Here is a 14,499-nt window from a genome sequence, read left to right on the forward strand (position 1 = left end):
TGACATATATATATCGGACACACTCGGCTGTCAACCAGCCGCAGCCCATACGGAGTGACTGGCTCTGGACTGCGTATTAAAAAAGTGATACAGACCCTGTGTATGGATTTGTGTCGGCAGTTGAATATTTTCTGTTGCATATATAAATAAAGAGGCTAATTAACAAGTGTAATTAATGCCTTTTCATTTAATAATGCATTCAGAAATGGAAGAATACGAGGCGGACGTGTCCGTGGTGGACGTGTACGATATCGCTTCGGAAATTGGAAAGGAGTGTGAAAAATTGATAGATGTTTTCGGGGCGGATTCTGTAACTAGTCTTATGCCAAAAGTCATCAACGCGTTAGAGCTCTTGGAACGATTAGCGACTAAAAATGAACGTGAAAATACTACTGTTCAAGAGCTCAGATCCAAGATTTCGCAGTTGGAGAATGATAAAATTGAAAAGGCAGAGGATAGGCAAAGATTTGAAAAGGTTAGTGTTTTGAATTGAAGTGAAAAAAAATTATTGTTGACAATTATTATCTTGAAATATTCAGTAGTATACCTTGGATCATTATCATCCTTCTTTCATAAACTAATATATATATATGTATATATGTATATACATGTAGAATCAGAACTATAATTAAATGACGCCTCAATGAAGTGTCCTTCATCAACCATTTAAATATTAAACAATTGGACATGTTATCCATGTAAACGTACAGTTTACAAAGAACTATTTGGATTCCAAACATAAATTTACAACATTCTTGGGTAGCAATCGAACTATTCAAACAATTAGTCACTTGAAGATATGTGTGTTGAGTTATCATTAAACAGTTATCAATTTTTAAATTGTAACAACTCAATGCATTATTTTATTAAAAGTGGTACAGTATGTATTGCAATTATTAACAGGAATTGGAACAAATCGAGGATCATTGGCGACAAGAATCGCGAGACTTGGTGGGTATGGTAACTAGACTACAAGACGAGAATCGCCGGCTAGCTACAGCCTTGCAAGAATCGCGTAGCGACAGTGAGGACAGCGGTAAACAAAGTACTAACCCCCTCCCTGTTTGTCTAATTGTGGAAGTACCACTGCATGTCACCAATTAGCAATGTAACATGAAAGCTTGTATGAAAAATATCCCCTTTATGTACCTACTTTCATATTTGGTTTCAGCATTCACTGCTAGTCAAGAGGTAGATGTTGCGGTACTGCAACGTTTAAGAACCATGATCGATCAACAAAGGGACCAAATTCGAGCTAGGGATAGAGAACTGTCTCAAAAAACTTTGGAAATTGAAAATGTAAGTTCACTAGCTATAAAATTTGACCATACTACTTGAAAAATAATTTACAGAGGAAAACTAAGACTCGATGAATGAATCGAAGCGGTCTGGAAGAGAAAGAATTGCTATGCCAAAAAGATTAATAAAGTCAGAGTATCAGAAGTTTTAGTTTTTTTGCCAATTTCAATTGGAATCTACAATAAATAAGTCAAAATATTATCATGATGCAATACCTATACTTAACATAATTGATTGATATTTTCAAACTCAATATATTTCTTGTAAAATCCAGTTGAGTGGTCAAGTTGAAAAACTAGGCGTTGTGGGCCGAGAATTAAGACGTAAACAGCGTCAGGCACAAATGCAAGCTAGAGGACTTGTTGAAGAACGAGCAGATTTTCTTGCCCAACTTCAAGACCAGAATCGAGAACTAATTAATCTTCGAGCACGTCTTGGTCTAGCTAGAAAGGAAAATGAGGACCTAACAAAGTGCCAGCCAGCTCCTGATTTTGCTAACAAAGCAGTATACGATTTGGATGACCCAGACCGGCCTAGATTTACCACTGCTGAACTCAAAGAAATCTTACATGAAAGGAATGAACTAAAAGCTAGAGTTTCCGACCTGGAGGATGAGCTTGAACTCTACCGCCCTAAGCCTGAGACGTACGTCGAGATGTTAACGCTATCTAGCACAGCACGTATATTTTGTATAAAAAGTTTACGTCAGCAAAAATTAACAGTCTAACTTTCGGTTTTTTTTTTATTAATACGTACATCGACCTCTACTTTTCATTTTATTTACTTTTTTAAAAATATATATTAATTGGTAATTCAAAATCTAGGTACTTCGCATTGAAAATTTTACAGATAGTACCTAGCTTATAGTACTGATGTACAGGACATACTCGACACAACTGTTTAGTATCTTAATGTAGACAGTATTTTTTACAGCTAACCATAGCCAAATTATTATGGTCATATTATATTATTTTCAACTACTCCAGGACCTTGAGTTGTGCAAGCCCGTATAGGTAATTTTAATTTAAATGAAGTTTATTTTTTATTTTTATTTTGTTATTTTATGTGTTTCATCTCCTGTATTATTTCATTTAATATGAACAGAGTTCGTTATTTTTCATTTGAGTCAGTCACTTTATCTCATGGAATTTTATTTTTGCTGAACATAACAATGCCATAAGCAATGATGTGAAACGTATCAGTTTATCCAGTTACTATTACATGCTGTGATATTGATGTTTGGTTGCTGATAATACAGATTACAAGAATAATGTACCGTAATGAAAATGGAATTCGGTATGACATTATGAGATATTAATTTCAGACTGGTCAAATAATAAACGATCATTATCATTTTGCTGTTAGCTTTCCTCATGCAATACTTCTAACTACACATAGTATATGTTCTTGATTATATTATTTTCTAATTTTCTGAGAGCAATTTACTCATTTGGAGTTAAAGGTTTCCTTTACCATTGATATTCTGCAACTCCTTAGTAAAATGTTTGCACAAACCTTCTGATATCCAGTCACTTTTGTTATTAGTTAGGCCAATAGTTTACCAATAAAAAGTGAATACTAAAATCCGTACCATAGATGGTATGATTTTCTTTCCAGTATTAAAACTATGTATACATTAGACCTGTCCTTAAGGAGGGCAAAATCGAATTTTAATGGTCTTACCCCCCAAATTGGTTCGAAATAATTCAAAAAAAATGTCCGAATTTTTAAAAATTTTTCCCTCCATATTTACCCACGCCTAGGAAGCCTTACTTTTCCCATAAGAAAAGCATTGGTTTTTTGGGATTTTTAATAGTTTTTTGACCACCGCCGTAATTATCAGCTAAAAAATTGCAAATTCTCAGAAAATGTTGACAGGTGTGTTACCTTTTTGTCCAATTCTTTGGAATTCGATACAAGCATTTTTGGGCTAGATCGATCACATCTTTATTCTCTAAAAACGCGGAAAAGAGTCGATCGATCTAGCCCAAAAATGCTTGTATTGAATTCCAAAAAATTGGATAACAAGGTAACATAACTGTCAACATTTTCTGAGAATTTGCGATTTTTTAACTAATAATTACGGCAGCGGTAAAAAAACGATTAAAAATACCAAAAAACCAATGCTTTTCTTATGGGAAAAAGTAAGGCTTCCTAGGTGTGGGTAAATATGGAGGGAAAATTTTTTAAAAATTCGAAGATTTTTTTTTGAATTATTTCGAACCAATTTGGGGGGTAAGACCATTAAAATTCGATTTTGCCCTTCTTAAAGACAGGTCTAGTATACATATATTAAACCATAGTCAATTCAACTTAATTCAGCTTGCGGCTTTTATCAAATTTAACAGTATGTTCTTGGGCATTAGAACTGGAATGAGTTATCAGTTTTTTTGGATACAGCTTATAATTAATTTTGTGAGATGTTCTGCAAAAATCAGATTCGCATTAATCCTCATATAATTTGAACAACATGAAAAAATGTCAATTCCTACTATTTGAAGTTAAAACAAACAGTAATGAGTTGTTTCAAATGCAGCAAGTCGTTGTTTATCATTTGAATTTGCACGCTTTTCAACCGCATGGCTGTTTGATTTGACCTACACTTACTACATGTGCACACCAATCTTGAGGCAGTGGGCAACCCGCGATTCCATTTAGTAAAGGACAGAATTACATCGCTACTTCTCCTGCCACAGTGACTAATGTTACTCCGTAAGATTGCTCCTCAGCTATGCTAATCTAATATTAAACTATAACTCAGGCTATATTTTTTTTACCGAAATGCTTCCTTTACATTGAATTTTATATTCTCATAAACCAATTTGATTGATACGTGAGATTGTTTTATCAAAGTAGTGTTTGTTTATATTAGCCCCGAAGATGACAAAGATGCACCAGTACAAGGACCATTACCCTTCGAGCCAGATGATGCACCTTGGAAAAAGTCATCAGAATCTGGGATTCGCAAATTGTAAGCATGTTACATAGGAAGAAGTTTATCAATATAAAATAAATTTCAAAAACGGGCATTTACCCAATTTTTTCAATGCATGCGTTAATCTTTTATAAGTGTACTAACTACCATTTCTTTCTAGCTTCCGCAAAATATTTTCTGAAAGCAGTGGCAGTTTTTTAGGCAGTAGCAGCCCAAGGAGAAGTCTTTCTAGTCTCTCCAAAATGGCATTGTCTGGCAATGGTGCAAGTGATACATCGATTTAAACAGTCAATCATTAATGGTACTGAGTATGCAAAATGGTATTTGAACTTCGTGATGTACAACTCATTATTAGACGAACTTCTTATGATATTAAATAACGAGATTCATACTATCAAATGTCGAAAATCTGTTGAAAATCTTTTAATTTAAATAGTCGTAATTGATTGAAATCGCATTTATTTTGCTGTTTGTATATACTATAACTGTTATTTCAAGTTTCATTTTTTTTATCGTTCGAAATGAGAAGTCTAATCACTTTCGAAAATTGAATGATGTATATTTATCTCAACTGAATAGAAAATACGAGTTAAAATATATTATTATACTAGAAGTGCTGTTATGAAGTATGTATATTAACCATCAGCATTAAACACATATCTGTGCTTGAAAATTCAATTCAACATTCCGGAAAAAGTCTAGTGAATTAGGACATTAACATAAAAGTAATTATTCATCTTTAATGATATCAAACAAAGCTTCCTTTTACGAGTTTACAGAAATTGCAATGTCGAAAAAAATATTTTACTACATCAACACTAAGTAGACTTATTTTTATTATTGATTTTGACAGCACCCTCATTTAGATATGTGTGTGTGACACACATACACATATAAAAACATATCAAATCTCTTAATTCATATTTACCAAAACTCCTATGTACATATGCCCTACCACAAAATACATTGTACTTGTGAATTGATAGTATCGAACGTTAAACAGAAGTCCATTGCAATGTATTCATAGAAATGTTAAGTACATATTAAGAACACAGGATCCACGTAAAAAATAGGTAGTATAATTTCGAATTTATCGTACAGGGGTAGAAGACCAATAAAGCATCCTACATTTTCTGGTTTTATAAACTTTATAGCAATCGTATCCAAATTATAACACATGAAAAAAGATTACATGCTCAAGCTTAGAATAACTCAGTCACTGATGAAATTTAATGAAGTAAATTTGTTTTTGAAAGGTGTAATACCTAGTATCATATAGTCTATGGCAAATTGCAGTTAGTGATACAACAGTGATTAATCATTATTGTCATCAGCCCGAAAATGATGCTGAATGTATAACTCGGGAATCTTAAATTTAAAACATATTGGTAATAATGAAGACCAATTGTTTTTACATGCTTGCATGAGATTGTTCCACTAATCTGGTTGCACTTAAATTGTCTAGCTTATCACTTTACATTGACTCACGGTCTTTCTAATATTGGCGACTACTGATATATATATATATACACATACATATATCTATCTACAATCATTATCTACTTGATTTTACTTGATTAATCGAATGAAAACCATTGAGGAAAACGCTCTCGGAATCCGCAACTTGCTCGATTCTATCAGAATTCGACCGTTGATGAAATCCTACCGTTTTGACAACTTTTTCCCGTAATTCAGTTAATCGATAAAAACTTAATTACAAAATATTGCATTTGACGAAAAATTCTTTTGTTAATCCACGACGATTTTTCAGAGAATGTGAGCGAATTTAATCAAATTTTATGATCTATCCTAAGTTTCAAAAAGAATGTTCTTTTGGTAAAAATCAGAGAAGGTAGAATTCCAAGAGTAACCGTATATTGCTGAAATGACCGTAATCCGAATTGTACAAAGACTTCCTTGAAAAATTATTAAAAATATAACAAACTCCTTTGCAGAGTAATTCTTAGTCTGATAAACAACTTTGAATAGCAATATGCACATGATTACGTTTTTCTGCATAAATTTTGTATTAAAAATTTAGCAGCGCTGCGTTTTCAACATTTATTGTATTATAGAGTGCCAAAATGAACATTACTGTAGGATTGAACCAATAAAAGTTTTAAAAAAATTAACAATACGCAATATATAGATTTATGTGTCTAAAACTGCTTGCCAGTATTCTTCAACGACACTCCAATAAGTTAATGCAGCATTACAGGTAGCAAACTAGTAGTATGGAAGGCAATTATTGAAGACTAATCGTGAACAATTTTAGTACATATCGATTTATACATAATATTGGTATCTATAACGCCAACGATAAGCTGGTACTGAAGAATATATTGATTTGATGAGTGCTACTGTATCCGCTTGACATTATAACCAACAGTTGACACGATAGTAGTGCTGAAGTAATAAAAAGGCTTTACAATATAGCTCGGGTGATCTGGTAACAAAGATAGTTTTAAAAAAAAAGGGATGACGTGCTTCTTTTTTTTTTAATTACAAGTTGGTATGTTAACTACTTATTACAAGTGCAATACAGACTTAATCTCACTTTTGACGCATACATTTTATATCAAGTCTTATGGATGAGTAAAGTCAAGTAACTGGACAAGATTACCAATTACTTGATGCAAAACTTACAATTACTTAAACTGATAACTATCGACTGGCAGTATGTGAGGATGTATGGGCATTTCCATGTCACTGGAGTAACTTTTTATAACTTCTCGTTTTTCTATTAAGTCATTGTAATCACCCCAAAACTGAAAACATGAGTTTTCATAAGATCTTCATGTTTTGAAGTCTAGAGATTCTACTCCAATCATTTTCAGACGAAAATCTGCGTGTGTGTGGTTGTATGTACGTAGAATGTCCCTTATTTCGGATGTCGACGAATTTTAAGAAAAAAGATCAGTAAAGTTTCAAGCCACTATATCAATAAGAACATGTGCCTCCATAAGTAGATGCAAAGAAATTCTGGTGAATAAGATTTTTTGGTCAATATCAAATTGTTTAAATTAAAAAATTCCAGCAATAAAATAAAAATGATACCTTAAGAATGAATGAATGGATACGAATGAGAACTGGTACCATAACATTTTTTCTAAGGTCAGATTTGCAAAATTGATATTTGGCGCATTAAATATTCAATGTGTTGGGAAAAAAGAAATTTAGGATTTTGTTGAAAATTCGTACTCAAAGGTTTTTTGGGTCACTGATTACGAATTTTACTTTGGGCTTCCAAAATTTGAACTAATGATTATTGTTGTTATTATTGTTATTATTTCAGTACGAATGAGTTTGAAAATGAACAGTTCAAAGCTTGATTCATGGTCAGTCCAAACCTGCTTGTTTCAATAATGCATTGAAAAAATAACAAATACTTTTGGATGAAGCTGAATATAAATATGAATGCAACATTCTTTAATTCAATGCGAGGCTCGAGACATTATAGTGAAAAAGAAATGAATTATTTATGTATCTTAATCTGAGAGTTCTACCTAAAACATGTCTAAATTATATCAAAACTACCTCTGCACGCTTCACGCGACCACCCAAACCGTTGGGAAAAATAAGGATGGAAAGCCCATGCACATGTATAAGTGTGTTAATCTATCGATTTATATACTATATTGTTTATTCAGTTCAGTAGCACCAATATGGTGCCTTAATGCACTATGTTATGAAACAACTGGGGGTTGAAAAATTATGATTCTACCTGATTACTTTCAATTACTGACATCGCGTTATTTCCTATTTACGAATATTGATTAATGCTAAATTAGACTAGAGTGTTATAAGTCAACATTGTTTAAGTTAGCAGCAGAACCGGTTGGTAAATCTGGTGGTAGAAATTTACCTATTGGTTGAATGGCCTTTCGTTGTTCAGCCAACATTCTCATTTCCTGTCTAAGCTTACCTAAAATTGCATGATTTGGCTGATTTACCAAAGCCTTACCCTGTAGCAGCGTGATTTCCTGTTCTAACTGCTTTTTTTCTTTGAAAGATTTTACACTCCGTGATCCGTACAATCTTAACAGTGAGCCCCATGACTGTATGTGCGGATGTAATCGTTGCAAGATTGCTTGTGCTGCACGTTGTTTACCATCTTTTTTATTTCGACATACCTTTAATCAACATTTTAATTCAAAGAAAAACCAGCACAACCCACTAATTCATTTACTAAGATATGTTTTTGCAAATCTTACACTATAATCTACGTTACAATCCATTTCATTGTGCCTGTTAACTTCAGAAAATATGTATTAGAAGCAGTTTGTTACTTACCACAGTAGCTTCATGTTTACCAACACGCATTGTGAACTCATTGCGTTGGTGTTTCAACGTATTCACAGAATAATTTATATGCATATCGCCAAGGCCAAAATTCCTCTGTAGACAAGTAATCAAAATTGCATGAGGTGAAGGCTCTGTCGTTTTTGCACAAAACTCAGCTACCCGTGGATCAGTTATTGTAATTTCGTCAAAGAAAGAGAGGTCAGCCTCCGATGTCCCTCGTGAAGCCTTGAGAGCCCTATTAGAATTATTTCCAGTTCCGTCTCCTGACTCTCCTGAAATCTTATCACGCATCTGAGGAATTAGGATTTCGAGTGTTTTGCGGGCTGCATTGGCTTTTGCTTGTTTTTTGCTGCTACCGAAACCACTGCCATATTCCATTTCATTTATGCAAACCACTGCTGAGTATGGCGTCGACGCATTTTCTACAAATTAATGTTTTACTTTTTATTTGTGTATTGGCAGGATAAAATTATTTGAGAAACGTGAAAAACTGTTCGATTTATATGCCGCTTTTGCATATTTAAGCATATTTTATTCACAATCAAATAAACCGCTGATATTTATTTATAATACCTCGTAAACAATCAAAAATAATCATTCACAGCAGGACAAATGAGGATCCTTCCAATAAAAAAGAAGATAAAGGTCTCACCTAACTCCTTAAATTTATAAGTTGGCTGCTTCTTCAGAGCATGTTGTACATATTCATGCAGAATACACACATAACTTTTTCCAGACGGATTCATAATCCAGTGTTTTGGAGGCCTTTGTCCCCCACTATCATCACCTGCAATTGTACTATTGTTCCCAGATACTCCAGCTCCACCAACTGGAAAGGTTATTAATTTGGTGCCATCAGGTAATGTGGGCCGTTCCAGCTGCTTGCGATGCTTCTTGTTCTTTGTAAACTTTCTTCGTGCTGACCACGACCTACATGACAAATTTTCAGAACATGTTCAAGATTGTTATCCATGAAAATCAACCATTGCTTCTGAACGTTTCATCTTGGCCAAATAGAATGTAAAGTAAAAGCTGAGTGAAAATATTTAGACGTACTGAAATCTCATGACTTTAATTGCTTTGAAGCGAAACAAAGCTTGACAGTAGTTTCTGAGTTGTTCACTGTCTAGAGAATGTGCTGCCCTATTTTCTTGAATAGTTTCAATTTTAGCACTGGGTAAGCTACACGTCTCTGCAGCAGGTTCTTTTTCTCTTTCCTTTCTTCTCTTTTCTTCTTCTTTTTCTTCCTCCTGCAATGCTCTTCTGTACTGCAAGCAGGGTACAGCACTGACAGGTACTTCATGCTTACGCACACTACCTGGTCCAAGGAAATATGGTTTAGCTAATGTACAAACACGACTCTGCTTGTGCAAGTATAACGGAAGGCCACTGTTGTGGGTCACTTGAACCCACCCTTCTGGTAGAACGTCAAAGTGATTGTGACCAATTTCTGAAAATTTAACATACATTTTTATATAATATCAATCTTGTAGTACTTTTGGATCAAAGAAAATAGAAAAATCTTATCCAGGTTTCAGAGGATCAAAGTAATCAAGTCCTTGCTGATTGAAACAACACTTGAGAAATAGGCAAGATGTGTTACATCAGTTTTTGAAAAGTTCCAAAGATATACATATAGTCAATGCCTCTTTAAAACATTACTTTTTTTTACTTCATGACCTTGATAATAAGCTAAGTATGCTTTTAGTAATTAGAATTTTGCTTCAATGATGTATGAATGTTAACAGATTTATTCAATTATAATATCGTACCATCTAAAACCAATTTTTCTTTTTCCTCGTACGGCATTGCGTCTGATTTTTTTCTACGCTTTCCTTTAAATTCGTCAGGCAAACCTGCAAAAAATAACTAGATATTAGTAATGTATATTCACAGTGGCAGTTCTGACTCACATTAGGTGATACTTCTGATGTAAAGCATTCATTTAAGTGAAAACTTGGCAGTCAATAAAATTGTGAACTAACCCTCTTCGAGCATGGCTTCTATTTCTTCATCTGGCACATCAGAATCCATACTATCAGTTGATTCTGTCTCAGAATCAGAGCCACCTTGATCTGGGTGTCTTTCCAAATCATCGAGAACATCAAAATGTCTCAATTCATCATTGGTACAAGGATCATGTCCACTAAGATTTGAATCATTGTCGTTACTCTGGTCATAACCATTTTGTACATTCTGGCTGCTATGTTTCGAGAAATCGCTGTCTTGTTCGAAATTCTCTCGATTAATGTTGTAATTTGAATCAGATCTAAGAACAGTTGTAAAATTCATGCTGTCATCCTCGTCTGATTGCACATCCAGGTTATTCTTGAATGGGCATTCCACAGGTTTTCCCTCTTCCATATTTGGCAAATTTGCATCTATAGTACTGACCTCCTCATCTAATCTCAATATCTTGGGAGGGCTCTCATTGTCAGACATGATGCCAGGTTTCAAGTGTTTCCCAATATGCTAGGAGATCAAATTAAGATGCTACAGACATGAAGTAGTGATATAATGGTGGTGAATGCAGCGTACACACGGAACTGTGGCATGTGGCAAAATTATTAATGTTTAAGTTCAAGGAAAGTATCGAAACGATCAATCAGTGAAATAGACAAAGCTGCATTATGCTCTACCTTGGATCTATCCAACACAAATATTACAAGAATACTAATTTGGTTGTTATAAAATATCCAGAAAATTGATTTCTAAATCTTGGTAAATGAACAATGGTAATTTTCATACCTATTAATGAAAAAATGAAAATGAAAATGATTCATCATATTTTACATAAAGTGCCCTTATTTCTCATCAATATGTATTATATATATATATATATTGTATGTGCGTGCATGTGTATTTATGTGTGTAATATATATATTTATGAGACATAAGGGTGCTTTATTGATTAGTCGTATATATATATATACACACTGATTTATATATATATGTATGTATGTACATACGCCCATAGAAGAGTTGGATAAATTTTTTTTAAATATTTATATAGAGTATAGATATATAGGTATGCATAATATAACTTAGGCAGAATAATAACATTTACTGTGTTGTAATTATTGCATGTGGATTCAATTCAAGCGTGTTGTTTGGCTGCACCACTTTCACCAATGACACCAAAGTCCAATCAATTTGGAGCCATTCAAGAAGTGGCAACGAAAATTGGACATTTGCATTGATGTTAGCAGTTTGTAGCCCGGTATATATCCACAACAAAATGCTAGACGATTGAATGACCAGAGGCGAAATAAACTGTAGAAGTTGATTGATGATTTCAGCATTGTGTCAGCTTGTTAGCCCCAGGACTAGACAGAGACAACATAGAAAAATTGTTTCCGATACTAGTCGGGGCTAGCTGCTGGCTATTTATCAGTAGTCATTTCACATGGACCAAAGTGTGACAAGTATCTATGGCAAACGAGTTAGTTTTTTTAAATATGTCTTTTAAAAAATGCTGAGCGGAGGAGTTTAGGTAACTCTGATCACAGATAAACTTGACATCGAAGTCAATTTCTGGCCAGATTACAAATCAGATCCTCTCAAAGAATCAGAGTATTTACATTGCCATATTTGTTAAAATTCTCTTAGACGAACAATATGCGTTGTCACAACTCTTTGCAACCATCAATTGCATTGTTTATCAGGAAAAAATCTGAATTATACTACTACAATACGATTGCGTCCAATCAGCCCATACTTTTGATACACAATCGTGATAAATTAAAATTACATATCGCAATACCTGATTTATCGGTTATCGATTTCAAGCAGATAGATTCGCACTTCTAAGCCACGAATTACTCGTACAGCGGTATAATCTCAACTTTCATTTCTCCCAACTTGTCTATATTTTACATCTTATACACGGACGCCATCTTTTTATACGCTCCGTCGTGATCCCATGGCTACTATGAAAACTATACAAGGAGTCACAAAGAGCACTACGTTACGTTAATTTTTTGTACCTCGCTAGTGTTCTCTTTGAAGGGGAGTGTCATTTGCAGGGATGCTCAAGATCGACTAATCGATCACACACACTTGTCGACGCCATCGACGCCTTTGTGAACACGAAATATTTAAAAATAAAAAATCGCCGCTAACTAGGTGCCATGGTCATAGGCATATAAGAAATGTCTATGGCCATGGTGCAGCTCAGCCAGTGTTGCCAACCGTACGGTCAGCACCGTATTTATACGGTAATTTTGCCTTCTGTACGGACATAACGGTCCTGCTTGACTGTACGCTAAATGTATGTACGGTCCTGGAAAAATTCTAAGAATTTAAGTTATTTTTGGACTCTCCTCTAATATCGCAAAAGAATCAGGTACGGAAGTATAAAGAAACTGTCCGAGTAATTCACATTTCTGGTTATATGTTTTTAATTATTGATACAAAAATAAAGAAGATAATATTTTCTCCAAATTCCCAGCAACTCCTTCGTGTAATTGAAAAATTCACAATCTTTATCGTTAGTTTGAAATATTCTTGAACGTAACAATGTCAATAATTTGGTTAAATCCTGTCTGGTCCTTGAGAAAAGGAACAAAATGAACAAAATCTTGGTCATTTTACGACCATAAAATATAAACCACAAAAATGTACTCCGTGAAATCTTTGTATACGGTTGTAAATTCAAAGTACGGTCCATTTTCACATTGGGTACGACCTATGGCCACCAGAGGGTTGGTAACGCAGCCACAGCAGCGGCGTGGCTTATGGTCAGGGTGGTGGCTTGGGCTCAGCTTGGCTAAGTAACTTTGTAGTTCAAGGTTGATTAATGCGGGTCAGTAATTTTGTTGGTGTATCAATACTAATCAGTTGAGAAAAAAGAACAAAAAAATAATCAAATTTGAAGAAGAACCTATTTATCAGTGATTGACAAAGTTTGGCTCAGTTTAGCCGAAGCAAGCGGACCTAGAAAATTTTTAATCAAACGTTCCAGTGCTGAATAGCTACATATAAATCACACTACACGCTCAGGATGTATGTAAATTAATATCATATAGTATTTCCCGCAACAATATTAAACCTGATATTTTGATATTATTACTCTTTGAATCGTAGTTGAAACACCGCATTGCGCCCGTGCGACACTTCTTGATCAGTTTCTGTTGGTCTCTGAATGATTCTGAGGATTTCGTATTTTTACAAAGTAGTCTTGATTATAGACTTCTGAAATTATTCACGAAGTGAACCGACATGTTTATCTTAGCTACAAAATTTGTGAATCCCAGTTGTGAAAATATTGGTTACATGTTACAATACTAGCCACCTATTGATTGAAATTATTATGTTAAAGCACAGCTAGCAACATGTCCAGCACATCGCAAAAGCACAGAAACTTCGTAGCTGAACCAATGGGAGAAAAGCCGGTGACTGAACTTGCTGGTGTCGGTGAAGTTTTAGGCAAAAGATTGGAGGCGGCTGGTTTTGATAAGGTTTGTGCAACAATTGTAATCCATGATTGTCACGTATTTGGTTAACTACACGTGGTTACATTTACCATACATATAGCCTCGAAATTGTTACTGAAGAAGACATCACTTTATACATCGTAGTAACAAATTTTCAACTTCTAATTTGTATGAAATTTCGCACAGGCTTATGTTGTTCTTGGGCAATATTTGGTTCTGAAGAAGGATAAAGAGTTGTTTCAAGAATGGATGAAAGATACATGCAGCGCAAATACAAAACAGTCTCAAGATTGCTACCAGTGCCTTTGTGATTGGTGTGAAGAGTTCTTGTAAATATTAGGCAAAATGAGTGACATTTTTTTACTTTTGTAAATGATTGAAATTGGTTTTTTTTTTGTTTTTTTTTTTTAACAAAATGATCTTTCATATAACTATAACTTAAAAGCATGTTCTACCAAATTCAATTGTATATAATCCTTACCTGTACTAAAGATGAATACAAATTTTAACCAAATTTGATATGCT

General features: G+C 34.1%; 3 protein-coding genes across 14 annotated transcripts; 2 read left to right on the forward strand and 1 right to left on the reverse strand.

Moving 5' to 3' along the window:
* The first annotated feature begins 35 nt into the window (after positions 1–35).
* LOC107222181 (RILP-like protein homolog) lies at positions 36–4,912 on the forward strand. 8 transcript variants are annotated; one of them, XM_015661436.2, is made up of 8 exons: positions 36–475; positions 904–1,045; positions 1,172–1,299; positions 1,574–1,944; positions 2,286–2,312; positions 3,934–4,011; positions 4,172–4,270; positions 4,395–4,912. In XM_015661436.2, the coding sequence occupies exons 1-8, from the start codon at positions 176–178 to the stop codon at positions 4,516–4,518; spliced, it is 1,269 nt and encodes a 422-aa protein (XP_015516922.1). In that variant the 5' UTR covers positions 36–175; the 3' UTR covers positions 4,519–4,912. The 8 variants fall into 8 exon arrangements, with proteins under 8 accessions (XP_015516922.1, XP_015516923.1, XP_015516925.1 ...); XM_015661437.2 differs by having other exon boundaries at positions 904–1,036; XM_015661439.2 differs by lacking the exon at positions 3,934–4,011.
* Positions 4,913–6,011: 1,099 nt separating this feature from the next.
* LOC107222173 (microprocessor complex subunit DGCR8) lies at positions 6,012–12,706 on the reverse strand. 4 transcript variants are annotated; one of them, XM_046733897.1, is made up of 8 exons: positions 12,526–12,636; positions 12,303–12,477; positions 10,525–11,011; positions 10,312–10,395; positions 9,596–9,989; positions 9,192–9,469; positions 8,528–8,961; positions 6,012–8,367 (listed from the first exon to the last, which is right to left on the reverse strand). In XM_046733897.1, exons 3-8 carry the CDS (start codon positions 10,979–10,981, stop codon positions 8,035–8,037), a joined length of 1,980 nt encoding a protein of 659 aa, XP_046589853.1. In that variant the 5' UTR covers positions 10,982–11,011; positions 12,303–12,477; positions 12,526–12,636; the 3' UTR covers positions 6,012–8,034. The 4 variants fall into 4 exon arrangements, with proteins under 4 accessions (XP_046589853.1, XP_015516909.2, XP_046589852.1 ...); XM_015661423.2 differs by lacking the exon at positions 12,303–12,477 and having other exon boundaries at positions 12,526–12,706; XM_046733896.1 differs by having other exon boundaries at positions 12,303–12,687.
* Positions 12,707–13,235: 529 nt separating this feature from the next.
* LOC107222175 (barrier-to-autointegration factor) lies at positions 13,236–14,488 on the forward strand. Of its 2 annotated transcripts, none has more exons than XM_015661425.2 (3): positions 13,236–13,543; positions 13,860–13,998; positions 14,161–14,488. In XM_015661425.2, the coding sequence occupies exons 2-3, from the start codon at positions 13,873–13,875 to the stop codon at positions 14,305–14,307; spliced, it is 273 nt and encodes a 90-aa protein (XP_015516911.1). In that variant the 5' UTR covers positions 13,236–13,543; positions 13,860–13,872; the 3' UTR covers positions 14,308–14,488. The 2 variants fall into 2 exon arrangements, with proteins under 2 accessions (XP_015516911.1, XP_015516912.1); XM_015661426.2 differs by having other exon boundaries at positions 13,241–13,543; positions 13,865–13,998.
* Positions 14,489–14,499: the final 11 nt, after the last annotated feature.

Source organism: Neodiprion lecontei, chromosome 3, assembly GCF_021901455.1.
Source record: "Neodiprion lecontei isolate iyNeoLeco1 chromosome 3, iyNeoLeco1.1, whole genome shotgun sequence".
NCBI lineage: Eukaryota > Metazoa > Arthropoda > Insecta > Hymenoptera > Diprionidae > Neodiprion > Neodiprion lecontei.